Source organism: Rattus norvegicus, chromosome 13 (genome assembly GCF_036323735.1).
Source record: "Rattus norvegicus strain BN/NHsdMcwi chromosome 13, GRCr8, whole genome shotgun sequence".
Lineage (NCBI taxonomy): Eukaryota > Metazoa > Chordata > Mammalia > Rodentia > Muridae > Rattus > Rattus norvegicus.
This window is the reverse complement of record NC_086031.1, coordinates 37,331,651-37,359,329: the sequence shown is the minus strand read 5'-3', so window position 1 is coordinate 37,359,329 and position 27,679 is coordinate 37,331,651. Positions and strand designations below refer to the sequence as shown.

Here is a 27,679-nt window from a genome sequence, read left to right as displayed (position 1 = left end):
AATATAGTGCCCTTATGATAATATAGAACATATTTTGTTTTATTGCCCATGATTAGTATATCTGAGTCTTTAGGTAGATTGAGTGCCACTTTTCTGAGAAACCAAAATACTGATTTCCATAATTGATGTACAAGTTGGGAATCCAAACAGAATTGGAGAAATGTTTCCCTCTTCCACATAGTCACTAACATGAGCTGTCACTTGTGCTATTAATCTTAGTTGTTCTTTCAGGGATAAGAAGCTGTCTCAAAGTCATTTTGTGTTCCATTTGTCCGATGAGGGGAAAAGAGAAGTGAACACTTATTTAAGAGTTTCTCAGTTATTTAATATTCCTCTATTGGAAAATATCTGTTTATTTCTCTACACCATTTTAAATTGAATTATTCAATTTTTGGTATCTAGCTTTTTGAATTCTTTACATATTTTGGATATTATACAACTGTTCAGGGTGGAATCAGTAAAAAAAAATCTTTTCCCATTCTATAGGCTGCTACTTTGTACAAATGATGGTGACCTTTGCATTAGAGAAGTGTTTCAGTTTCATGAGGCCCTATTTATTAATCATCATTCTTTGAATATGTGTTTTAGTTTTGTGTTCAGAAAGTTGTCTTTTATGCCAATGTATTCCTACTTTCTTCCTATGAGGTTAAAGATTTCTGTTTTTAAGTCTGGGTCTTTGATCCACTTGGACTTGGTTTTGTGCAGGGTGATAAATATGAATCTACTTCACTCTTCGATGTATAGACATGCGGTTCCACAAGCACAGTTTGTTGTAATTACTGTGTTTTCTCTAGTAGCTATCTATGGCCCCTCTATCAAAAATCAGGTGTCTGTGGGTGTGTCAGTTTATATCCCTGTTTTTAATTCAATTCCATTGCTCAACATGTCTGCTATTTTTGCCAATACCATGCAGTTTTCCACTACTATATCTCTGTAGTACAACTTGAAATTAGTGATGGTGATAGTTCTAGAAGTATTTTTATTGTTGAGAATTCTTTTTGATGTCCTGGGCTTTTTGTTGTTTTTGTTTTCCCACGTGCATCCGAAAATTATTATTTTAAGATCTATAAAGAAATTTGTTGGAATTTTGATGAGGAATTCATTAAATATGAAGATTGCTTTCGTTAAGATGCTCATTTTAACTATTAATCATACCAGTATATGAGTTGGGGTGGTCTTTCTATTTTCTGTTACCTTCTTCAAACACTTCAAGTTTTATCACACTGGTCTTTCACTTGCATAGTTAGAGTTACTCAAAGATATTTTATGTTATTTGTGGCTATTGTAAAAAAGGTTGTTTTCTCTGATATCTATTTTACTTGATATGTCATTTGTACATAGGACAGCTACTGATTTTCTTGAGTTAATCTAGTATCCAGCCATTTTGCTGAAAGTGTTTATATGCTGTAGGATTTCTCTCATGGAATTTATAGGGTCACTTTTTTATTGTATAATACAATCGTCAAATAATGATACTTTGACCTCTTTTTACCCTAATTTGTCTCCTCTTTACCTCCTTTAGTTCTCTTATTGCAGTAGTTAAAATTTCAAGTACTTTATTGAATATATACAGAAAGAACAGTCTTGTGATGTTACTGATTTTTGTGGAATTGCTTTGAGTTTCTCTATATTTAATTTGATGTTGGCTCTAGGGTTGCTATAAATTGCCTTTATCATGTTTAACTATGTCCACATTTTCACTAGTATTATTACCATGAAGGAATGCTGGATTTTTTTGTCTTCTAATAAAATGATCACATTTTATTTTCTTTCATTTATTTGTATAGGAGATTGCTTTTACTCATTTTCATATGTTGATCCATTCCCGCATTTCTGAAATGAAACCTACTTGAGCATGATGAATTTTTGGATTTGGACTGCAAGTATTTTTTAATAGGCCTGAGTCCATTTTCATAAGGGAATTGGTCTGTAATTCTCAATCTTCGCTAAGTCTTAATGCGGATTGAGTGTCAAGGTAACCATGGCCACATAAAATGAATTTGGCAATGTTTGTTCTGTTTCTATTTCGTAAAATAATTTGAGGAGAATTGGCAATAACTCTTCTTTGAAATAATTCTGCTCTAAAAAGATTTAGCCCTGTCCTTTATTTGGTGGAGAGACTTTTCATTAATGCTTTTAACTAGGAGTTATATTAGTATAATTAAATTGTTCATCTGATTTTGATTTAACATTGGTAAGTAGCTCTTATTGAGAAAATTATCTATTTGTTTTAAATTTTCCAATTTTTTGGAATACAGGATTTTAAAGAATGACCTGACAATCCTCTGAATTTCCTCAAGATCTGTTGCTATGTCACTGTTTATTTCTGATTTTACTAAGTTGAATATACTTGTTCCATCTTTTAGTAAGTTTGTATAAAGAAGGGAGAACAGAATACTCACAGAAGGAAATATGGACACAAAGTGTGGAGCAGAGACTGAAGGAAAGGCCATCTTCAAACTGCCACATTTGGGGATCCATCTCATATACAGTCACCAAACCTAGACAATATTGCTGATACCAAGAAGTGCTTGCTGACAGGAATCTGATATAGCTGTCTCCTGAGAGGCTCTGCCAGAGCCTGACAAATATAGAAGCAAATGCTTGCATGTAACCATTGGACTAAACAAGCGGTCCCCAGTAGAGGAGTTAGAAAAAGGACTGAAGAAGCTAAAGGGGTTTGCAACCCATAGAAAGAACAACAATTCAACCAGCTAGACTTTCCAGAGCACCCAGGGAATAAACCACCAACCAAAGAGTACACGTGAAGCAACCCATGGCTCCAGGCACATATGTAGCACAAGGTCTGCTTCCAGTCTCAGAAAGGAACTGGAGGGGAATATTCATTTTACTTTAATTCTAAAAATCCTTTCATTTCTTTATTTCTGTCTTGACCCAGTAGTCATTCAGTAGGGAGAGTTTGCTTTCCATGAATTGAATGTTTTCTATTCTTGCTGTTGTTGAATATCTGCTTAAATCCATGGTAGTCTGACAGAATGCCTGACAGAATGCCTGGAGTTCTCTCTTTCTCTCTCTCTCTCTCTCTCTCTCTCTCTCTCTCTCTCTCTCTCTCTTTCTTTCTTCCTTCCTTTCTTCTCTTTTCTTCTCATTTCTTTTTTTCATAACTGTAGAGACTTGTTTTATGTCTAAATATGTGGTTTACTTTGGAGAAAGTTCCAGGAGATGTTGAATCAATACATTGTTTTAATATTGAGTAGAGTGTTAAGTAAATATCTGTTAGGTTCATTTAGTTTATAACATCATTAGCTCTAGAATTTCTCTGTTTAGTTTTTGTCTGGATGACCTACCCACTGATGTGACTAGCATATTCAAGTCTTCCACTATCACTGTGTGAGAAGCAATATGTAATTTAAGTTGTAGTAATGTTTTCTTTAAACAGTGGGTGCTTTTGTGTTTCAGTCATAGATGTAAAGAATTGACATCTCATCTTGGTGGATTTTGCCTTGATGAAAATGTAAGGTCATTCCATATTTATTTTGATGAGTTTTTACTTGAAGTCTATTATTTAGAAATTAAAATGGCTATACCAGATTGCTTTTAAGGTGCATTTGCTTGAAATGTTTTTCTAAGCCTTGAACCCTGAGCTAATTTTGAAGATGATTTATATTTCTTGGATTTAACAGAAGGGTGTTTCCCATTTTTGTATCCATTCTGTAAGTCTGTGCCGTTTTAATAGGGAATTTAAACCACTGATATTGAGAGATATCAATGACAAATAAATGTTGATTCCTGTTATTTTGTTCTTGTTGGTATTGGTTGGAATTGGTGAGAGAGAGAGAGAGAGAGAGAGAGAGAGAGAGAGAGAGAGAGAGAGAGAGAGAGAGAGAGAGAGTTTGTGCATGTGTATGTTTCTTCTTTTTGACTTTTATTTTCATGGATGCAATTAACCTCCATGATTTGGAGTTTTCCTTGTAGCACCTCTGGTAATGCTGTTTCAAATTGTTAAAATTTGCTTTTATCATGGATTGTCTTATTTTCTGTGTCTGCAGTAATTTAAAGATTTGCTAGGAATAATAATCAAGGCTGGTATCTGCAGTCTCTTAGGGTCTCCACCTTATATATCCAAGCCCTTCTGGCTTTTAGAGTTCTCATTGAGAATTTATATGCAATTTTAACAGGTCTGCCTTAATATTACTTTTTTTTCTTGAGCGTTTTTCTCAAAGATTTATTTATTTATTATATATACATACACTGTAGCTGTCTTCAGACACACCAAAGAGGGCATGAAATCTCACTACAAATGATTGTGAGCCACCATGTATTTGCTGGGATTTTTGAGCTCAGTATCTCTGGAAGAGCAATCAGTGCTCTCAAGCACTGAGCCATCTCTCCAGCCCTTACTTGAGAGTTTTAATAATACTTCTTTTTTTTTCTTTGAATTTTGTTTGTATTTTTGTGTGAAAAGCTCTCCCCCGCCTCTCTCTCTTTCATTGTTCTATTTTGTATTCTCTGTGATTTTTGTACCATTATAAGACTCTTCTATTTATTTATGAAGATTTTTTCTATATCCTTATTGAAAATATTTTATAAGTCTATTGGTGGTAATTATTCTCCTTTCTCTATACCTATTATTCTTTGGTTTGGTGTTTATCTAGTGTTCCACACTTCCTGGATGTTTTGTGTTGGGTATTTTATAGATTCAAAATTTTTCTTAACATGATTCCTTATATTCTGTTGGTGATGATTGTCTCTGTAGTTACTGTTCATATTCCCAAATTTTTCATTTCCAGGTTTTCCTCTGTGGTTTCTTTATAGCTTTTACTTTTATTTTCAAGTCTTGAGTAGTTTTATTCATTTTGTTTTGTTGTTGTTGTTGTTATTGTATTTTACTTCCTTTCTTTAATGGATTTATTTATTCCCTCCAATTGTTTGTGTTTTCTTGGATATTTTCAATGAAATTATTCATTTCCTATTTAAGTACCTCTACAGCTTCATATAATTATTTAGTTTAAAGATCTCTTCCTTGGGCTTCTCCTATGTTACAATATTCCAGGCCTGTTGTGTTAGGATATATGGGCTTTGTTGGAGTCAGATTGTTCTTGCTGTTATTGTGTTCTGACGGTGTCTAGGAATTTGTGTTTGAGGGATTACAGGACCAGGTGCTGATTTCTGAGTTTGTCTTTGTTGAGTAGTTGCTTTTTTCCTTAGTTTCTTCTTCCTCACTAGATTTTCACAGAAAGTGTTGGCTCTATGTTGTTGGTTTACTGGTCTGCTCTGCTGGTGTCTTTGTAGAGAATGCTTGCGAGTATTGGAGGCTGCAGAAAGGGAAAGCCACGCGATTGTCGGTTGCAGTTCTAAGTATATCTCTGAGGATTGGTACTAGCGACACAGGTAGCATGATGGAGGTCAGTACATATCCTACTTGATCATCCTGAAGGTAGCCTGTAGTCAAGGAAGGTATGTCTTCACTAGTTATGGAATAGATCATAGTGATGAGTGGCAGAGAGGAGGCCAGGGAGGATGATCTGTGGGATCCACAAGATGTGTGGAGAAGAGGAAGGTAAGACTGCAGATGGCATTGTATTGCAGCACTAGGGGTGATTCTGAGGGTTGGGTCTGTGAGACTAGACAGAGTGGAGAAGGTATGTAGTTAACTTTCCCAGTCTTCTAGCAGGTGTGGTCTACAATTGAGCAGGAATTGGCTGCCTCACCTAGGGTCTCATTGATAGCAATGAGGGGGTGGAGGAGACTAGATGAGGTGGTTGGTGGAATCCACAGAAGTATTGCTGTCTTAAGGAAGGAATTTAAATCTCATTGTAGAGCACTTTCATGGAACAATAAGACAATATAATGGTACAATACAGCATTTTGGTACTACAAAAGAGTACCACAAACACATAGTTTTGCAATGTTTTATTATAATAGGACTCTGTGAATATAAAATAGGACAGTTTTATGATACTACATGATGTCTCCTAGAACACAGTGATGACTCAGTAGATCAGTATTATGTCATGGTTGGGCATTACTATCACATAAAAGATTATTCTGATAGTGCACTATATATGAGTATTGTGATGCCAACATAGGATTCTTTGATGGAAATGTAAGACTTAGACTTGGAAATGCTATATTGTACCTAAGAGTTCATCTTTGGAATGTTAGAGTATTGTGATATCACATTAGGAAATTTATTGTCATAAAAATGCAATATGATAGCAAAATTGGAAATTCTTTTGACACAGTATTGCACTATAATATTAGAGTAAGGCACTCTGATTTCACAATAAGGCATATTATTATAACAATAATATACTAGACATAATAGACATAATAGAACACTATGATGAGTGTTCTACAATCACTATGTTCACAATCACTACGTTCACATAATAGGTCATGGATATGTCATAAAATAATACTATTATCATATAATAAGACTCTTAACACACCATGTTCCTTTGATGTCATACCAAGGCACTGTGATGGCACAGAAGAGTATAATGATAATATACTTGTCACTTTAATGCACAGTAGAGCAATATTGTGGCTTAATAAAGTATTATGACTCTATAGCAGGGCTTTGTCATATACCTATATGGCACTGTGATGAAGCAAGAATCACAGGCATGGCACAAGAGGTTCCTTGATATAATGTAGTACTGTGATAAGGTAAAGCACTGCAATGGCACAGTAAGTCAATGTGATGGCAAATTGCCAAGTTGGAGATTCTATTGGCACAGAGGAACACACTATAGAGCATTATGATGACACCTTATAGCATTGTAATCTTACAACTGATCATTGTGATGTGTACCAGGGCAATGTGTGTGCACATGAGGCAGTTATATCAGAGTAGGGCACTATGTTGTCATAGTAGAGAACTGTTATATCAGAATGTGTCTCTTTCATGCATGTATCAATAGAGCATTGCTGTGTTACATTAGGGCACTGGGCTGTCACAATGTGAAACTATGATAACACAGTAGAGAACTGTAATGTCGTAATAGGATTCTGTGATATCACAGATATTATGCTGGCACAATAGTGAACTATGGTGTCACAACAGGTCCCTGTGATGATACAATAGGATACACTGATGCTGTGATGATACTCTGTGAGGGCAAGATATGACATCATGATGACACAATAGTGTACTTAGATTCTTCCATTAGATATTGTTTTAGTGCAACCCAGCACTGTGGTGGCAGAATATGACATTATTCACTCTTAACATGGTATTTCCCCAGTAACATAGCTTGTCTTAGGGCTTGAAAACTTAAATTTTCACAATCTATTTTTTTTTTGGCAAAGGGAAAAAAAGATGACATTTATTTATGTTGGCAATGACCATGGGAACTGATCTGATCTTGACAGAAAGAGTATTCCTTTTATACATTTTTCTCTTTTTTTTTCTTCTCTTTACTGGATATTTTTATTTACATTTCAAATGTTACTCCTTTTCCTGGTTTCCTGACCATAAGACTCCTATTTCATTCCCTCCCCTTCTTCTATAAGGGTGTTCCTCCTACCCAAACAACGCCCCTTCCCACCTCCATGCCTGACATTCCCCTACATTGTGGGGTCCAGCCTTAGCAGGATGAAGGGCTTCTCCTCTCACTGGTGCCCAACAAGGACTTCCTCTGCTACATATGCAGCTGGAACCATGGGTCAGTCCATGTGTAGACTTTGAGTAATGGATTCATCCCTGAGTGCTCTGGTTGATTTGTATTGTTGTTCTTATGGGGTTGCAATCTCCTTGAGCTCCTTCAATCCTTTCTCTAACTCCTCCAGTGGGGACCCTGTTCTCATTTCAATGGTTGGCTGCTATCATTCACCTCCCTATTTGTCATGCTCTGGCAGAACATCTCAGAAGACAGCTATATCAGGCTCCTGTCAGCATAAATTTCTTGGCTTCCTCAATATTATCTAGGTTTGGTGGCTGCATATATATGGGCGGGATCCCCAGGTGGGAGAGGCTCAGAATGGCCATTCTTGCAGTCTATACACAAAACTTTGATTTCATACCCACCAATGTGAATATTTTTTGTTCCCCTTTTTAAGAAGGACTGAAACATCTTCATCTTGGTCTTCCTTCTTCTTGAGCTTCTTGTGGTCTGTAGATTGTATCTTGGTTAATTTAAACTTTGGGGCTAATATCTACTTATGAGTGAATGTATACCATATTTTTGTTTTGTTTTGTTACGTTTTATTTGTTTTGTGACTGGGTTACCTCACTCAGGATGATATTTTCTACTTCCATTCATTTGCCTATGAATTTCATGAAATTACTGTTTTTGATAGCTGAGTAGTACTCCATTGTGTAGATGTACCACATTTTCTGTATCCAACCCTCTGCTAAGGGGAATTTGGATTCTTTCCAGCTTCTGTCTATTATAAATAATGCTGCCATGAACATAGAGGAATGTGAGTCCTTGTTTTATGTTAGAGCATCTTTTGGGTATATGCCCAGGAGAGGTATAACTGGGTGTTCAGGCAACACAATATCCAATATTCTGAGGAATCTCCAGGCTGATTTCCAGAGTGGTTGAACCAGTTTGCAATCCCAACAACAATAGAGGAGTGTGCCTCTTTATCTATATCCTTGCCAGCATTTATTGTCACCTGAGATTTTTATCTTAGCCATTCTGATTGTTATGAGGTGGAATCTCAGGGATGTTTTAATTTGCATTTCCCTGATGACTTAGGATATTGAACATTTCATTAGGTACTACTCAGCCATTCAATATTTCTCAGCTGATAATTCTTTATTTAACTCTGTATACCATTTTCAATAGGGATATTTGAATTTCTGATGTGTAACTTCTTGAGTTCTTTGTATATATGGGATGTTAGCCATCTATCAGATGCAGAATTGGTAAAGATCTTTTCACAATCTCTTCATTGGCATTTTGTTCTAATGACAGTATCCTTTGCCTTACAGAATTTTTGTAGTTTTATGAGATCCCATTTGTCGATTCTTGATCTTAGAACATAAGATATTGGTGTTTTGTTCAGGAAATTTTCCCAGGTGCACATGTGTTCAAGACTTTCCCCCATTTATTCTTCTATTAGTTTGAGGGTATCTGGTTTTATGTGGAGGTCCTAGTACCACTTGGAATTAAGCTTTGCACAGGATGATAAAAATGAGTCGATTTGCATTCTATATGCTGACCTCCAGTTGAACCAACACCATTTATTGAAAATGCTATCTTTTTTCCACTGGGTAGTTTTTAGCTCCTTTGCCAAAGATTAAGTGGCCATAAGTGTGTGGGTTCATTTCTGGATCTTCAATTCTATTCCATTGATCTACCTGCTGGTCCCTGTACCAATACCATACAGTTTTTATCACTACTGCTCTGTAATACTGCTTGAGGTCAGAGATAGTGATTCCACCAGAAGGTTTTTACTGTTGAATATAGTTTTCGCTATTCTTGGTTTTCTGTTATTCCAAAAGAATTTGCAAATTGCTCTTTCTAACTCTATGAAGAATTGAGTTGGAATCTTGATGGGTATTGCATTGGATCTGTAGATTGCTTTGGGCAAAACGGCCATCTTTACTATATTAATCCTGCTAATCCATGAACATGGAAGATCTTTCTATCTTCTCAGATCTTCCTCAATTTCTTCCTTCAGAGACTTGAAGTTCTTGTCATAACGATCTATCACTTGCTTGGTAAAAGTCTTGGAAGGATACTGGTTTATTTGAGTTGATTTTACAGCCAGATACTTTGTTTTTCAGACTTAGTAGTTCTCTGGAGGTATTTTGGGGTCATTTTAGTATACTATCATATCTGCAAATAGTGATATTTTTTACTTCTTCCTTTCCAATTTCTATCCCTTTTACCTATTTTTTTTCTCTGATTGATCTGTATAGGAATTTGAGTGCTATAATGAATAAGTAGGAAGTGAGTGGGCAGCCTTGTATAGTCCCTGATATTCATGATTTTGCTTTAATTTTCTGAACATTTATTTTGATGTTGACTACTCATTTGCTGTATATTGCTTTTACTATGCTTATGTATGGGCCTTAAATTCCTGATCTTTCTAAGACTTGTAACATGAAGGTGTGCTGAATTTGGTCAAATGCTTTCTCAGCATCTAATAAGATGATCATTTGGTTTTTATTCTGAGTTTATTTACACAGTGGATTATGTTAATGGATTTCCTTATATTGAACCATCCCTGCATTCCTGGCATGAAGTCTACTTAATCGTTATTGATTGTTTTTATGTGTTCTTGGATTTGGTTTGTGAGAATTTTTTTGAATACTGCTGCATCAATAAGGGAAATTGTTCTGAAATTTTCATTCTTTGTTTGGCCTTTGTGCGTTTTAGGTATAAGCATGATTGTGGCTTCATAGAAGGAATTGGGTAGTGCTGCTTATGTTTCTATTTCATGGAATAGTTTGGAAATATTGATATTGGGTGTTCTGTGAAGGACTGATAGAATTCTGCACTAAACCCATCTAGTCCAGGGCTTTATTTTTTGAGAGACTTTTAATAGCTGCTTCTATTCTTTAGGATTTAGGGATGCTTCAGATTGTTTATCTGAACCTGATTTAACTTTGGTACCTGGTATCTACCTAGGAAATTGTTCACTTCATCCGGATTTTCCAGTTTTGTTTAATATACGCATTTGTAGTAGGATCTGATGTTATTTTTAATTTCCTCAGATTCTGTTGTTATACCTCCCTTTTCATTTCTGATTCTGTTATTTTGGATACAGTCTCTTGCCCTCTAGCTAGTCTGGCTAAGGGTCTACCTATCATACTGTTTTACTCAAAGAACTAGCTCCTGGTTTGGTTGATTCTTTCTATAGTTCTTTTTGTTTGTACTTGGTTGATTTCAGCCCTCTGATTATTTCTTGCCTACTATTCCTCTTGGATGTATTTGTTTCTTTTTGTTCAAAAGCTTATAGGTTTGCTGTCAACCTGCTAATTTATGCTCTCTCCAGTTTCTTTTTAGAGGCACTCAGAGCTAGGCGTTTTTCTCTTAGCACTGCTTTCATTGTTTCACATAAGTTTGGGTATGTTGTGACTTTATTTTCATTAAATTCTAGAAAGTCTTTAATTTCTTTCTTCATTTCTTCCTTGACCAAGTTATTACTGAGTAGAGCATTGTTCAACTTTGATTTATACATGGGCGTTCTCTCGCTGTTTTTATTAATATTATTGAAGATAATCCTTAATCCCTGGTGATCTGATAGGATGCATGAGATTATTTCAATATTTTTGTTCCAGTTGAGGACTGTTGTATGGTCAATTATATGGTCAGTTTTGGAGAAGGGACCATGAGATGCTGAGAAGAAGGTATATTCTTTTGTTTTAGAATAAAATATTGTATAAATATCTGTGAAACACATCTGGTTCATAACTTCTGTTAGTTTCTCTATGTGTCTGTTTTGTTTCTGTTTCCATTATCTGTCTATTCATGTGAGTGGTGTGTTGACATCTCCCACTATTATTGTCCAAAGAGCAATATGTGATTTGAGTTTCAGTAAGATTTCTTTTATGAATGTAGGTGTCCTTGAATTTGTCCATAGATATTCAGGGTTGAGAGTGCATCTTGGTGGATTTTTTCCTTTGATGAATATGAAGTGTCTTTTCTTATCTTTCTGAAAACTTTTGGTTGAAAGTCGATTTTATTCGATATTAGAAGGATTACTCCAACTTTGTTTTGGGGACCATTTGCTTGGAAAATTGCTTTCCAGCCTCTTACTCTGAGGTAGTGTCTGTCTTTATCTCTGAGGTGTGCTTCCTGTATGCAGAAAAATGTCGGGTCTTCTTTATTTATCCAGTCTGTTCGTCTATGTCTTTTTATTGGGAAATTGAGTCCATTGATGTTAAGAGATATTAACGAAAGGTGATTGTTGTTTCCTGTTTTTTTTTTTTCTTAGACATGGAATTATGTTTGTGTGGCTCTCTTCTTTTGGGCTTGTTGCAAGAGGATTACTTTCCTGCTTTTTCTAGGGTGTAGCTTCCCTCCTTGTGTTAGAGTTTTCCATCTCTTTTCCTTTGTAGCTCTGGATTTGCAGAAAGATATTGTGTAAATATGGTTTTGCCAAGGAATATCTTGGTTTCTCCATCTATGTTAGGTGAGAGTTTTGTTGGACTGGCATTTGTGTTCTCTTAGGGTCTGTATGACATCTGTCCAGGAACTTCTAGATTTCATACTCTCTAGTGAGAAGTCTGGTGTGATTCTGATAGGTCTGCCTTTATATGTTATTTGACCTTTTTCCCTTACTGCTCTTAATAGTCTATCCTTGTTTTATGCATTTGGTGTTTTGACTACTATGTGATGGGAGGAATTTCTTTTCTGGTCCAATCTATTTGGACTTCTGTAGGCTTCTTGTATGTTTATAGATTTTTTTTAAATTAAGGTTAGGGAAATTTTCTTCTATAACTTTGTTGAAGATATTTACTGGCCTTTTATGTTGGGAGTCTTCCCTCTCTTCTATACCTATTATTCTTAGGTTTGATCTTCTTGTTGTGTCCTGGATTTCCTGAATCTTTTGGTTTAGGAGATTTTTGTGTTTTACATTATCTTTGACAGCTGTGTCAATGTTTTCTATAATATCTTTCTGCCCCTGAGATTTTTCTCTTCTATTTCTTGTATTTCATTTATGATGCTTGTGTCTATGTCTCCTAGTCTCTTTCCTAGGTTTTCTATCTCCAGGGTTGTCTCTCTTTTTGATTACTTTATTGTTTCTATGTCCATTTTAAAGTCCTTGATGGTTTGTGCAATTCCTTCACCCATTTAGTTTTGTTTTCTTGTAATTCTTTAAGGGGTATTTTTGCTTCATCTTTAAGAGCTTCTACTTGTTTACCTGTGCTGTCCTGTATTTCTTTAAGGAAGTTATTTATGTTCTTCTTAAAGTCCTTTATCGTCATTATGATATGTGATATTTAATTCCAATCTTGCCTTTCCGGTGTGTTGGATATCTAGCATTTATTTTGGTGGGATAACTGGGCTATGATAATAACAAGTAGTCTCTGTTTTTGTTGCTTAGGTTCTTGTGCTTGCCCCCAACCATCAGATTTTCTCTGGTGTTAGCTTGGCTTTCTGTCTCTGACAGTGGCTCGACCCTCCTGTCAACCTGTGTGTCAGCACTACTGTAGACCTGTTTCCTTTCAGCTTGATCTGAGAACAGAAAGATGCTCCTGAGTTGTGTGTCCTGAAGCCTCCACGCAGTTTGGATGGAGCAGAAGAGTAGCTCTTACCTAGGCTCTCAGGTATGTCAGTGCTCCTGGAAACTTGCTTTCTTCTCTGGGCTCAGGCAGAAACCAGTAGTGTCCTGCCCCTGACTGTTCCTAGGCTCATGTATCCAGAGGGCAATAGGTAGGTTCCTCCTTGCCAGGATTGGGAGCTCTCAGGATTTTCTTCACTTCTGAGAGTAGTGCTCTCTTCTCCATGGGATTTTTGTACAGAGAGCTGTAGGAGTGGTTTAGCTCCAGGTGCAGGCAGAAACCAGAAGTATTCTGTCCAAACTGTCTTTATGTGCCCTGAGGCCATTAGGCAGGTCATTTGAAGCAGAAGAGTTGGTCTTACCTCTGCTCTCAGGTGTGTCAGTGCTCCTGCCAACTGCCGTTAAGCTCTGGCCTCAGACAGAAACTGGAAGGGTCCTACTGCTGAATGTTTCTAGGTTTTTGTGCCCAGAGGGCATAGAGGGCACTAGGCAGGTTCCTTTTGCGTCAGAAATGTAAGAAGGAGTAGTTGTCTTCTCTGAGATTTCATGATTGTCCACACTTTTGAAAGTCAAGATCTCTCCCCCATGAGATGTGGGTACAGAGAGTTGTGGGACTGATTCAGTTCCAGACACAGGCAGAAACTGGAAATCTACAATCTTAAAATAGAATTTTCTGTTTACACTTATTAGAAGATCTTACTAATAAGTTAATTGTAGATCTATCCATATTACTGTTTGAGTTACAAGTATGCATCTCTGAGTCTTTAAGAACACATAACAACACTAGGAAAAAACAAACCTAATAGACAATTCGAAAAAGCAAGGTTTTCTGACGGCAGTGAATGAGTATCTTTCTTTTCCAGAAAAAAGGAAGTTTTTCCTGCCTTGTCCATATATCCTTACATTTTTGGTGATGGAGGTATTCTTTTATCAATAAAAAACTACTAAATATTTGCTGCAGTTATTACATATTCTAGGCCTAATAAAGATTCTTGGAAGCCTTGTCTGGCATCTAGTTGTTCTTTTACTCTGATGAAACTTGAAACCAAAAGCAGCTTGGGGAAGAAAGGGTTCATTTCACCATGTAGCTTGTAGTTCATTAATCTAGAAAGTGAAGGCAGGAACCTGGAGGCAGAAGTGGATGCAGAGGCCACGGAGGGGTGCTGCTTATTGGCTTTGCTCCTCACTGCTTTTTCACCTTGGTTTCTTACTACACCCAAGACCACCAGCCTAAGGATCTCACCAACTAAAATGAGCTGGGTCCTTCCCAGTTATTAATCCTTCCCAATCTTTAATCATTGCCCACAGTCCAATTTTGTGGGTGCTTTTTCTTAATTGAAATTCCCTCTTTCAGAATGACTTTAGATTGTTCCAAGTTGGCCTAAAAGTAGTCAGCACAATTTACCCTTGTCAATCTCACATGCAGAGACATTACCATTCAACTAGAATCCTTCATTTCTCATTGTCTCCATGTTTCTTGTGGTCATGATATCTTCTTGTAGTAGAAGAAATCCTAATTAAGATAAATGGGTTTTGTTGATGCACTCCAAAAATAGAAGTTACAAGGAGAGAAATCATATAGTCTATGCCAGCACCATTTGCATAGTTGGTTTTCATTCTTTTTGCCTGCCTATGTTGTATGTTATGAAAAGAAGCCTAAGAGTCTATTTGATGAATCAGGGTGACCTGAAACTGGTGAATATGATCTCTTTTTAATTCACTGAAAGAAGTTAGTTTCTGGTATCATGTAAGCCCTCACTCACAGATATGGCATCATGAAGCCTGTGAACTCATAGAATAAATAAACTGACTCTTATTAGTAAAGATACTATTAGTTTAATTGAGTTTTAAAATAAATATAACCCTTCTCTTGTTTATTGACCATATTAATCTTACAACCATGAGTATTTGGCTACATCTGTGACTTATCAGAAGCAGGAGCTGATGCAAGAGTGCTCTGTGCCTCCTGTGCTGAATCCTAGAGAACATAATGCATACATAATGCGTAGCAGAAGGAATGTGAATTTTAGTATTGATAGTAACTTTGATTCAGTCCTGGCTTACATGGTACATGCACACAATGGAATTTTATCTGCCCAGGAAGGAAACTGAAATTTGCAGAGAATTGTCTGGAAATGGGAACAATATTAAGTGAGATACCCTTGTTTCAGAAAGACAACCATTGAATGTTCTCTCCCATATGTATGACTGAGCTTCTGCTTTAGGCAGACATTTATCAATTTGAAAGTACCTGTAGGAGCTAGTAAACTATACAGCAGGCCATGGGAGTAGAGGAAAGAGCCTTTAAGGGGGTGAGGTGGGAAGTGTGCTGGAACACATGTGATATGAAATAGGGAGTGGGAATAGTAGGGTGAGCAAAGGAGGGGTGACATGGTGGGTCAATGGAAACTCAGGATGAACGGAATTTCTACAGGGGAAACTCACACTTTGTAATGTAATAAAAATAAAGTGAATAAAGTTAGGTGTGGGAAAAAAGTATACAAGTAATTTTAGAGGCTGATGAGCATTAATTGGGCTTCCATCATCTCCTTTTTTGCAGTGTTTGTTTCATGTTCACAAGCCTTCCTGTAATGGAATTTGTAAAGGGACTTTTGTGTAAAGCTTTTCCTTGCAATGTTATGAACCATATTTATGACAGAAAAGTCAGCTATTTTATGGCTCCTGCTCTTAACATCGTAATAAAAGTAAAGCCTTGCAAACAAAAAGGTCACCACTGACTTCTTTTAAAAGGTGTCTCTAGAATAAATGTGGATACATCCTATCACCAATTTCCAAAAGAAACAAACCACTTTTGTCTACACTGTCTGCTTTCTGTGTCATTGTTGTTCTTATAAATGCCATTGACTCAGGCTTTTTTCCTCACTGTTCTCTTTCCCTCATTGTTTAAGTTGATGTCAAATCCATAATCCCATTTTGAATATTCACTGGACTGTAAAATGCATGCAATTTATTTCAATTTGTCAGTTTAACTGCAGTGCAGAGAAACCTTTGGTGTCTTGAGTTACCAACTCTGGTGTAAGTAGAAGTTACTGCACCACAAGTTTCCTTTTTCTTGTTAGTATAATTCTCCTTGACGTGAATTCTCACCGATGTCTTAGCTAATATCTAATATTCTAAGGAAAAACTGTAAAAATTAGCTAAGAGATGAAGGTGCTGATGTGTTCTGTTATATTATATCATCATTCTAACATTAAAATCTCTTTTGACTTTGGTAATCACAATTAACTGATGAATAGTCTTGTCAATAAATCTTTGGCGAGTAGCTTCATTGATTCTGTGGAAATAAATCTTTTATACTCAATCTTAGTCCGGAGGCCAAGAAGTGATAGGACATGAATCTGCAGAAAAGCCAGAGTTAGGCTGAGGGTATGAGCTCCATACAAGGAATGGTACAAAAAGATTAATCCATATAACAGACAGATATGGGTTCAGATTAAGACTCTGTTTCTCCTTTCAACATTCAATGTTAATTTTAAGCTTCAAAGACACTCACATGGGATTATAAATAATATCTAGTTCTTGAAGTTGATTTAAAGATTAAATTACATAAAATACAAAGACACCAGTACCTTCTACTATATAGTTAATGGTCAGTTGAGCATCATTATTGCAGCTGGGATATGGCTCTCTAGTAAGCCTCACTTATGCAGCCCAATGTTTCTGGAGTTGTTAGGGACAGATGACCCTGGTCACCCTGGTAAACCAAGTTCAGCCATCCTGTCTCAATATTCAAATTAATCGCACAAATAATGGGGAAAAGCAGAGAAAGATTCATTCACTAAGGTCATACTAGAAGGACAAAGAGGTTCAGTGACGCCAACATTTATCTTCAGAGTCCTGGCATAAGGTCTAAAAAGGTTGAAGTTATGCATAAATAAATAGCCATGGTCAACTTGGAGAATTTTCAATGGGTTCCCACATTCCTTATCCAGGACTAAGGACATGTGAGTATTTCCCAGATCAAGGACAGATATACTTCCAAAGGAAGACAACCAAAACAGAGCCATTGTACAAAGAATTTGGGCTTATCTGTTGCATATCTTGATTTTTTTTAAGGTTGTTTGAATTGCACGGGATTTGGGGTTTATTTGCATAACATGGGATCTCTTACAACGATCTGTCTACTTACTACATATAGTTCTACATACCTCCTCATGTTTGTGCTTTAGTATTATCATAAACCACAGGTCACCTGCAGTTTGTCTGTGCCCTTGTGCCACACAAGTAGGATTTACGTGGGCTTATTCAGAAGTTCCAGCTCTTTCCCTCATTAATTTACCTGCCTCTTGCCAAGAATTCACCAGACAACCCCAGTCTCCATTCTATTCTGCTCCTAAGTAAATGTCGGTGGCAATGACATTAATCCTCAATCTAAAGTTTGATTTTTCCTTGCCCTCTCTTTACGAAATGGATTTTAGACTAATAATAAATGACTTAAATGTTAAAGAATACTAGAAATATTACTTAGTTGCCTGGAGTTTTTGTGTAGGGTTGAGGTCCCCTGGGCTTTCCCTGCTACAATTCCTGCTAACATTTCTGTATGTAGCATTGTACAGAGGGAAAGATAGAGGGAGTACATAAAGACAGAGAAAAGAGAAGAGGTAAAGGAAAGGAGAGAGAAAAAAGAGAAAGGGAGAAACAGACAGTTATTTATAAAAGAACTTCTTTCTTATCCTCGATATTCTATATTAGACTTTGGGTATAGGACCTTAATCCAATTCTACAAACATATTCAACAAAGTGTATTTGTGGTCATTGCAGGGGAATAGGTATGGACATACCTACTGCTGGAGAGGATTGAGACTGGACACAGAGTAGCCAGTGGTGTGGCTTTAAAGTATGAGGGTCTCTGAACATTCTAGCTCTCTAACTGTACTGAAATGTTTCAAAAATGAACTAAAAAACATTCTTGCTCTTTCTGATGGTAAAAAGTTGCTGGTTTAGGGGATTGACACCTGTAGCCTGACAGCTGGGATTGGGGAGGGGGAGGAAGAGATTAAGTAATGTCACCTTTGTTCTATCTCAACAGGAACTACCTGCATAGTTCTTTCAGCCTGCCAGTAGAAGTCAGGGGAAGAAAGAAGGGACACTTTGAAAAGTGATTATAGCATTTATTACTAAGTTGTAAAAAGTTTCCTATGAAAGCTATTCTAAGAAAAGGGGAAAGTGGAACGGTCTTAAGTGGGGCAAGGGAAAAAGTCCTCTCTCTTCTCCTCTTTGTCTAAGAAGTGTTCTGTCGAAAAAGTTCTCCTCAGCTCAGTTCTCTGACTGTGTTCTTTGTCATCAGCACTTCAAATCTCTTTCAGAATACATGATCACATAGTAAAAAGTTCAGCACAAGTTTACACAAATTCAAACCACAAATTGAAATAGAAGTTTACAACAGAGAATGTTTGCATGCATAACCATTAGGAGTAATTATCAGTTTTTTTATTAAATAACACATATGTTTATTATTACATATCCATCAGTGTGGCTCTCAATACCACTTGAAACATGCATATCACCCTAAAGAAGATCGGTTTTCCAGTGTCTATTTGATACACATTACTGCAAAGCCATTATAAATTACTGAGGAGGTATTTGGTTAAAATAAAAAGCAATAAATCACACCTCCCTTACAAATCAACTCTTGTTACCAGAGGAGTGTTGAACAGTATTTATATGGTAATTCCTATGTTAACTGGAACACATCATGGATATATTTCATAATCCTTTACTGTTGGTGCAACTGTATGTTTTTGCAGATAGTTTCATTATTGTAGCAGATAGTTTGGTACAAAGGTTGTACTCAATTTATATAAATCTGACAAACCTCTATATTTTAAATTAAACCAATAACCAATGAAAATGCATGATTTTTGTAAAATCTGTTTTCTGTAAAGTCTGTACTTATGGCAGTAAAATATATGGGTAAGCATTCACCACTTGTCACACCTCTGTAAGTTCATTGAAAGTTAAACACCATAACTAGGTTATTAGGGAAGTTTTGTATAGATAAAGCCAGTCAATATTTCATCTTCTATCCTAGCACCTATGACAAATTATTAGTTCCCTTTTTATGACCTTTGGTTAATTGTTTTACAACCTCTTGAAATGTGCTCTGAGTAGCAGAAAGTTGGGTTATCATCTAAGAGCAATTAACTGGTGACACATGAAAGACAGACAGTTCCCATTGCAGTTTTGACTATCAGGAAAGGATCTATTAGCAATATCACTATAAAAGAGCTTAATAATCACTGACATAATGTCAGAAATTCTTATAGGATCATCATTATGACTTAAGAAGTTATCTATATGTCTGTATAGCATCACTTCAAGACAGCACATCTTTGTAGACCTGCAGAGATCTGATCAAAAGATCTGATCTAATACCTAGTCATTGTTATATATGTTTAGTAATAACAGGAAAAGCATATTAATAGCAGGAATCTTCCCTAAAGTGATATATTCCTTGGCTTTGCCTATCAGAGTTTTGTCATACATATAATTTAAAGCAAAGTCATGAAGACCGCTTGCTAGTTATTAGATTGTCCTATGATGGCTCCAGACAATGCCCAGCTTATGCATTGTAAATAGAAGAAAAAAATTAAAAAAGGACATGGAAGTTATTTGAAAGAGCTTTAAGCTCTGTACAGTGCTATTCTGAGTTAACCTAGAAACATCTGACTTTGCAGCACAGATAGACAGTATTGAAACCTAATAACACTATTTCAACCTGATCTAACTTTGCACATTATTTAGGTCTATATACAGAAGATAATTTCCAAATGGCCTTCCCTCCTAGCATACCTGAAGAATGAAAATATGTTGCAATTGGCTACAAATAAGAACGCACGTGTATATTTCCTGTTATCCAAATCACATTGTCTGAAGGGCAGCTAAAATTTTTGTCTTATTTTTTCACTATTCCTATGGGTGTATGTGATATACATATGTGCATAAGATTTTTCTCAATGTGTGTGTGTGTGTGTGTGTGTGTGTGTGTGTGTACGCGTGCACACGTGTGTGTGTATCCCAGAAATTAGTGTCAGGATTGATTCTCAATCAATTTTATTTATTAATGTGGGGTCTCTTATCAAAACTATAGCTTACCAATATAAGCAGTTTTGCAAGCCAGCTTGCTCTGAGGATCACTGTCTTCCTCTTTTATGGCAGGAATTGTAGTAGGGCCACCAAGCCCACCTGCCATTTATATATTTGCTGAAATTTGAGGCCTTCCACAGCCATCATTTACATGGATTTCTGGGGATTTGAACTCTGGTCCTCATGGTTGCACAGCAATATCTTTAATAATTGAGCCTTTTATCCAGCCCCCAACCTAAGTATTTTAGGTTCCTACATAATATCTGATAAACTTTAGACTAGCTATTATAGACAGAGACGAAAATTTCCTAGCTCTACCAACTCATGCTACATTCATTTTGGTGGTGTGCTTTTCTCCTAATGCTAATGCAAAGGAAACACTACTTGCAAGATTAATGGGGGCTAGAAACCTGGACACATTGCTGTTGATCAGTGGCAGGGGTGGATGGCTTCTTTGCACTCCTAACAGAGTTACACATTTATCTGCTGTTCAGAGCAATTGCTCAGTCGACAGGTTGCTTTGGTGAGCAGCACTTTCAGAGATAAAAGATGTTGACAGAGGCAGGCATATTTCTCATTTCTTTGTCAGCTCTAATGGTGCATCCACGGTTTTAAGCTTGAAGTCAGAGCTAGCTTTTGGCAGAATATATGCTAAAATTGGAATGATGCAGATAACATTGCCATGCATTACCAAAGATGGTATGCCAATCCATTAAAATATCTTGAAATTAGGGGTAAGATAAGGGGCTGAGTATAAAGTCCTTGCCACACAAGTATGAGGACCTGTATTTACTCCGCAGAACTCACAGAAAAACTGAACATACAGATTTCTCAGTGCTTAAGCATACTGATTTCTTTTCCAGAGGAACTAGTTTTGATTTCCAGAATATGAATAGTGGCTAAGAACCATTTTATTTTTCTGTTTGAATACTGGTTTTCTTTCTTTTTTTTTAACTTTTTATTGGATATTTCTTTATTTACATTTCAAATGTTATTCCCTTTCCTGGTTTCTGGTACATAAGCCCCTATCCCCTCCCCCTCCCCTTCTTCTATAAGGGTGTTCTACCCCCCTTATCCCTCCCCCAAATTTCATACATTGGGGATCCAAACTTGGCAGGACTCCTTCCATTGGTGCCCAGAAAGGCCATCCTCTGCTACATATGCAGTTGTAGCCATGGTTCAGTCCATATACAGTGTTTGGGTAGTGGTTTAGTCCCTGGAAGCTCTGGTTGGTTGGCATTGTTGTTCTTATGGGATTGCAAGCCCCTTCAGCTCTTTCAATCCTTTCTCTGATTCCTCCAATGGAGGTTGCTAAGAGACATTTGTAGCTTCAGGTCTAGGGTATCTGAGGTCTCCATGGACAGGGCATACACACTGCACAGAAATACATTCATGGAGAACATCCATATGAATACAGTAAAAATAAATGACTTTTTAAAAAGCTAGACCTGGCAGAGCTTGCCTGTAATCCCAATAACCTTGGAGCTAACTGGACAGCCAGGGTAGTTGAAAAGCCTCGCATTCAAAGAATCTCTGTCAAAATACATAATATATAGGGAAACACACACACACACACACACACACACACACACACACACACATATGGTTGAAGAGCAACTGAGGAGTAAGCCTTAGGTTGATCTCCAGCCTCCATGCAAGTTCATGCTCATGTTCACACACAGCTCTCCACAACAAATAAAACATAATAAAATTTGGAGTCTGATAAGTAATTTTAGTGAATGCAATATGAATGTCAACACAGATGCCAATGAAAACTATGCCCCGTCAACAAGGGTAATCTCAGATTTGAAAGCTATTCCAGAAACAATGAAGAATAAAACCTCAATTAGAAACAAATCTAGTGAGTGGGAGACCAGGCTTTCCTGCAGAAAAGGAACGTTTATACTACTTTGGCAAATTTGTGACTTATTTATTTAATCAAAATTATTATTACAGTGAGAAGAAGCCGTGTTTTTACTTCTAAGAGGTTTTATTTGGCAACATTAACAATGTTTGTGCATTCAACCCTCAGTAGAGGAACAAAAATCCCATTTGTCATTGCAGAGTAAGAATGGAAAGTACCAATATAAACCCATATTTTAATAAAGATAAGTTAAGAATTTTTTTCACCACCTTGACATAGCTTCAAAGAAATAATTTTCCCTCGGATAGAGCATACCCACCATTATTGTCCTAATTTATCCTTTTCAATTTCTTCCATTTTCCTGTTTTCCTCCAGATTCTTTAGTTTCATCATTTTAGGTTAGAAAAATAGAAATCCGGTGATAGTTTTGTAGTAATTTTTGTGTGTAAGATTTTGTGTTGCCCTATTGTGAATACTGTTACCCTTGGAAAGCAAAGACATTTCAAAAGAAATAAGGTACATATGCACCTCTCTCTCTCTCTCTCTCTCTCTCTCTCTCTCTCTGTCTCTCTCCCTCTCTCCCTCTCTCTCTCTCTCTCTCTCTCTCTCTCTGTGTGTGTGTGTGTCTGTGTGTGTGTATATGCATATTCATGAATAAAAGTGTATATATACTCTTATGGTTGGTTATATGGGGACATCAGAAAACAAAGTCAGCTGTTGGTTACTGCTTTCCAACTTCCTTAAGACAGGATTTACTATTGCCCACTGAATGTTCAAAGAGAACTGGTGACTGACCTTCTGGGAATAGTCCATTTTTACCTCCCACACCACTAGGATTCCAAATGTGCACGCCTGAATATGGCTTTAGGTGTGCACTAGACTGAACTCTAGGCTGCATGGTTGCATGGCAAGTGGTTCATGTACTGAACTATCTTCTCAACCTAGACACACGACTGTTAAAGGACAATGTTAAAAGAGCTTACAGAGGAGATAGAAAATGGCTCTGTATACTCTTTTTAAGGTCTCTGGGTTAACTGGACTCATCGGTGCACCCTCCACAGGCACACCTGCATAAATAATCAACATTTTAAAAATTATTCACAATTACTAAGCAGTAACCAACTATTTCAAAAAACGTGTCTCTGAACTGACAAGAAAATATTAACCCAGTTTTTTTTCATTACCAAACATTTTTTAGAGCAATTTTGTTTTATTTGTTTTACGGATCATTTTTAATGATCTTTGATCCACCATAATTATTATATAACAATACATAAAATATCCAAAAAAAATAAAATTAGAATTACCAAACATTTTTGCAGAAATAAGTTTCTCCCTTTCAGAAAATTTGTTTCTGAAACATTATCTGGGTCTGGCAAATAATCACAACACCATGAGTTTAGGTGATCTTGAGAAGGTTACTCATTCCTGTGTCTGGGAAAAGACAAGCTTAAAATATCAGCATAATTAACCCTCTGCTGTGGAGAATATCTAAAAGCTTGAGAGTGCAATATATTTCAATGCATTATCAGTCAGGAACACAAACAGGCTGTATCCAAAGAAATTTCCCAATTTTTCTCAATTTAGGATACCCTAAGTGAAGAAGAAAGAAAGAAAGAAAGAAAGAAAGGAAAGAGGAAAGAAGAAAGAAAACAAATGAATAAGTAAACAAATACATGAAAGCCCTACAGAGAAAATGAATTTAATTTGCATGATATATAAGCTAGACAATATGGGACAGAGGCTGGTGAGCAACAGGATATATGGAAGGTGAAACACAAAGAACATTGAATATAGGGAGAAGAGAGCCAGAAAAGAAGCTAGTCAAACAAAAAGAACTGCCAAATTTAAGGACTCTGTGCCTGGACACGTGGTAGAGGTGATAAGTTCAGGGACAGTGGGCCATTTGTTCTCAAGACAAAGCAAAAAGACAACAACAACAACAAATTATAAATGGCAACTGAGGAACTAGATCCTAGGTTGACCTCAGGTTCCAAAGGGCCATAAACTAATGTGTGTATGCATGCACGTACACGAGAGAGAGAGAGAGAGAGAGAGAGAGAGAGAGAGAGAGAGAGAGAGAGAGAGAGAGAGAGGCAAACAGGGGTTAAGTAGAATAGGAAGATGTCTTTCTAGTTAAAATGTTGCAAAAAGAAAAGCAATAAACACCTTAATTGGTATATTTCCTGTCTTGTGTTTTCCCTAATAGCCAATCGGTAGTGTGCACTAAGATCAATCCTTTACTCAAAACTGTGATTGATTACTCTATTCTTTTTTTTATTTCAGATTTTTCATTACTCATTTACCGCTTCATATTTGATTTACAACATACATACTGGGTAAGTTCTTTGGTTTTCTGCATTTTATGAGCCATTGCCAAGCTAAGTTTTCATCGATGTCAGTTTGTTCATGTGAAAATATTTACATCTTTTCAAGGGAAGTGTGGGAGTTGAATCCCCCAGAAGTTGAGGACTCAGTGTTGCAGTATGCGGCCTGGGGTGTGCAAGGACAGCAGCTGGTAAGCTTGCTCTACCCCAGACCCTGTCCAGTGAGGCCAAATGTGAAATCTTTATGGAGTTCATATCCTTCTGCAATTTACCATTCAACCCTTGATGTGTTTCTAAGTTTCTCTGCATTATTAATCTTATTTGGTACTCTAAGAATAGCTGAAATGAGGATCGGGAGGTAGCTCAGTGGGTAAAGCACTTGCCAGTACCATGAAGATCTCAGTTTTAGCTCTAGCACCAACTAAAAAGGTGGTTGTGAAGGTGTGTACTTGAACATGCAACCGCAGCACAGGATGGGCAGAGACAGGTGGATCCCTGGAGCTTTCTGGCCAGTGGGTAGAGCCCACTAAGTTCCATCTCTCTTAAAATATATATATTTTCTTAAATAATGGTGACTGTAAATGACATCCACTTTTCATCTTTGGCTTTCCATACATACATGTATGTATATCTCTTGCAGCATGTGCATGCGCATGAACACACACACACACACACACACACACACACACACACACACACACACAAACAAGAATGAATATACCAAATAGTGTTTAGAACTATTTGTTATTTGCCCAACTTAAAAATTATTTAGCAGGTAACATATAGTCAAAGCTGTAATTAATAAAAACAGAACAAATCAAGAATAGGCAATTAAGTCTTACTTCCGCACAATTCCCCCTACTTACTACTGTCAACTATTTTGCAAAATTTTTTTTTCAATTTCTGGACATCTAAAGTAGTAGAAACAAAACTATTTTACAATCATTTGTATATTTATGGACTTATTTTGCTGTTGTTTTTCATTTGTTTGTTTGATTGGCTGGTTGGTTGGTTGGTTAGTTGTGAGATCAGGTCTCATATAGTCCATTCTGGTCTTCAACTACGTATATATACAAGAGTGAGGTTGAACATCTGATCCTCCTGCCTCTACCTCCTACATATCAGGATCACAGAGATGTACTACCACATCCCTGTACCACGATACTTGTGTGAAATCAGAAGATAATTTGTGGGAATCAATTGTTTCCTTCCATTATATGAGTCTCAAGAATCTTCCTCAGGTCCTCAGGCTTGGAGGCAAGCTTCTTCAGCCTCTAATCCTTTCCAGGTACAATGATTTTAAGTGTTACACTTTTCTTTTTTATTACAAACATAGAAGATTGTAAGGTTTTAAAATCTACCTATTCCTTACCTACTACACTTGATAATAATATTTTTATAGGATTAATTTGACTTTTCCATTGTGATGTCTCTTCAGATGGATTTGATACTTATTCTATTAATTATTATTGATAACTATTTTTAATGGTAGTTCAGAATTGGTGTTAACATTCAATTGTATTATTTAGAAGCAGGTTCATACTTTGAATGCCTCATGATATGCAAGCTTTACACATTTAATACACATTTTGATGATTTTGTTCTATGGAGAATTTTGTAGATTCCCCAGTGCTGGATGCTTTTCTTTCCTGAGACTGTTAGAGCAATCTCCATAATACTGTCCTTATTCACGTTCACTTACTAGTAATGTTGAATATCTGATGTCTTTCTTTGGGTACTGTCAGTTTTACATGATAGAATTGAACAACGTTTTCAGGAGTAAGGGAATTTTAAAATGATAATTACATCTAAAATGTGAAATTGATTTTATGATAATTTAATCAACATGTATTTATCTTATTTACAGGCCTATAACCTTTGAAATCTTTTTTAATTGTGTTTAGAAACATCTAAATGTTTAAAAATTAAAACTGATAGTTCAACATTAGCCAGATGGGCCTGAAGTAAGTTTCTTATTTTGTGTGTTCTTCAATGTCTTCATTGATAAAATAAAAACTATATCATCGCATCATGATAAAAATTTTGAATAATAGTACATATCCCATAGACCATTCAATGTTGTTGTTTTTAAAAATAATTCATTATAAATTTAATCCATTTATAAATTAAATAACCATTTCTAGTCTTGCTAGCTTGAGAAAAAGGAAGGGACACTAACAATTTAACAAACAAGCTACAGAAAAGTGAATGGTTTCTGGAATTTCATTTGAAATAAATCGTGAAATCTTGAAGTGAAATATCATTGAAATGGAGTCTATGTCAATGGCAGATCAGGTGACCTTGTCCAAGTCATTATCCATGGTAGTATTTCATGTTTTCCATTGCCCAAATGAATTTACTTAATTTTACTTTTAATCTTTTTGTATTCACAATACTATGTCATTGTAACTTTATTTAAAGACATGATTTAAATGTTTTATATTCTAAGCATGATGATAATGAAGAAGGAGTAATAAGGCTGATTGGAAGAAAAAAATGAAAGTAACATCATTTTTAAAGCCACATTGTGACACTCAGCAATATTTGAGTATCTGTGTAGAACAGTGTCCTAATACATAATCAATATTAGGATATTTTTATAATAATTTGGTGGGCATATTTATTCCCTAAAATGGAAACTGAGAGTTAAATATAATGCTTGAAGCACCTGCTCGAAATGAAGAAGACATCTATCATTTTCTACATATTTAGCATAGTTTTATGAACTTATGTGAGATGTAGATTGAGCAAATGCTTATTTTGGAATGTTGAGAAATGCGTATGTGAGCATGATAGTCCCTACACTGTATTTCACAAATAAATCATGGTGAATACTCTGCATTCACTCTATTCTACATTAAACAGATGGCTAGCTTAATAAATAATTATGAAGCAAATAAGCCAGTGTTTCAAAATAAAATGGAATTCATTCTAGACACTAGTGTCTCCCCAGAATATTTGCCTTTATCTTGCAGATACCTAAGGAAATGTAGAAACAATACCTGTAGTCCTCAATTGTTGGATTAAAGGACTGTGTCTAGAGTTGGTTCTTTGCAGTAGAGATGAATGGTGACAATAAGGATTACCTGAGGGTTAGGAGCCACCATATCTGTTGGATACAGAGGAAACAAGATTGAGGTGTTTGAGTATAGCCACAGGAACCAGAAGCAGGTAGTGGGGAGCAGATAGTAGGGACAGGAGGCGGCCAGCTATCCAAATCTCCATGCTTCTT

The 27,679-nt window shown here is 36.3% G+C and overlaps 1 protein-coding gene across 4 annotated transcripts in view; it reads left to right on the top strand.

Moving 5' to 3' along the window:
- The window catches only part of Dpp10 (dipeptidyl peptidase like 10), a 1,676,457-nt gene that overhangs the window by 1,462,658 nt on the left and 186,120 nt on the right, over positions 1-27,679 (top strand). For 3 of the 4 annotated variants that reach the window (NM_001415116.1, NM_001415117.1, NM_001012205.2), the window contains exons 6-7: positions 24,407-24,459; positions 24,557-24,638. The exons of the other annotated variant lie outside the window; for it this stretch is intronic. In NM_001415116.1, coding sequence (NP_001402045.1) covers positions 24,407-24,459; positions 24,557-24,638 — 135 coding nt within the window. The remainder of the gene's footprint in view (positions 1-24,406; positions 24,460-24,556; positions 24,639-27,679) is intronic. 4 annotated transcript variants of the gene reach the window in all.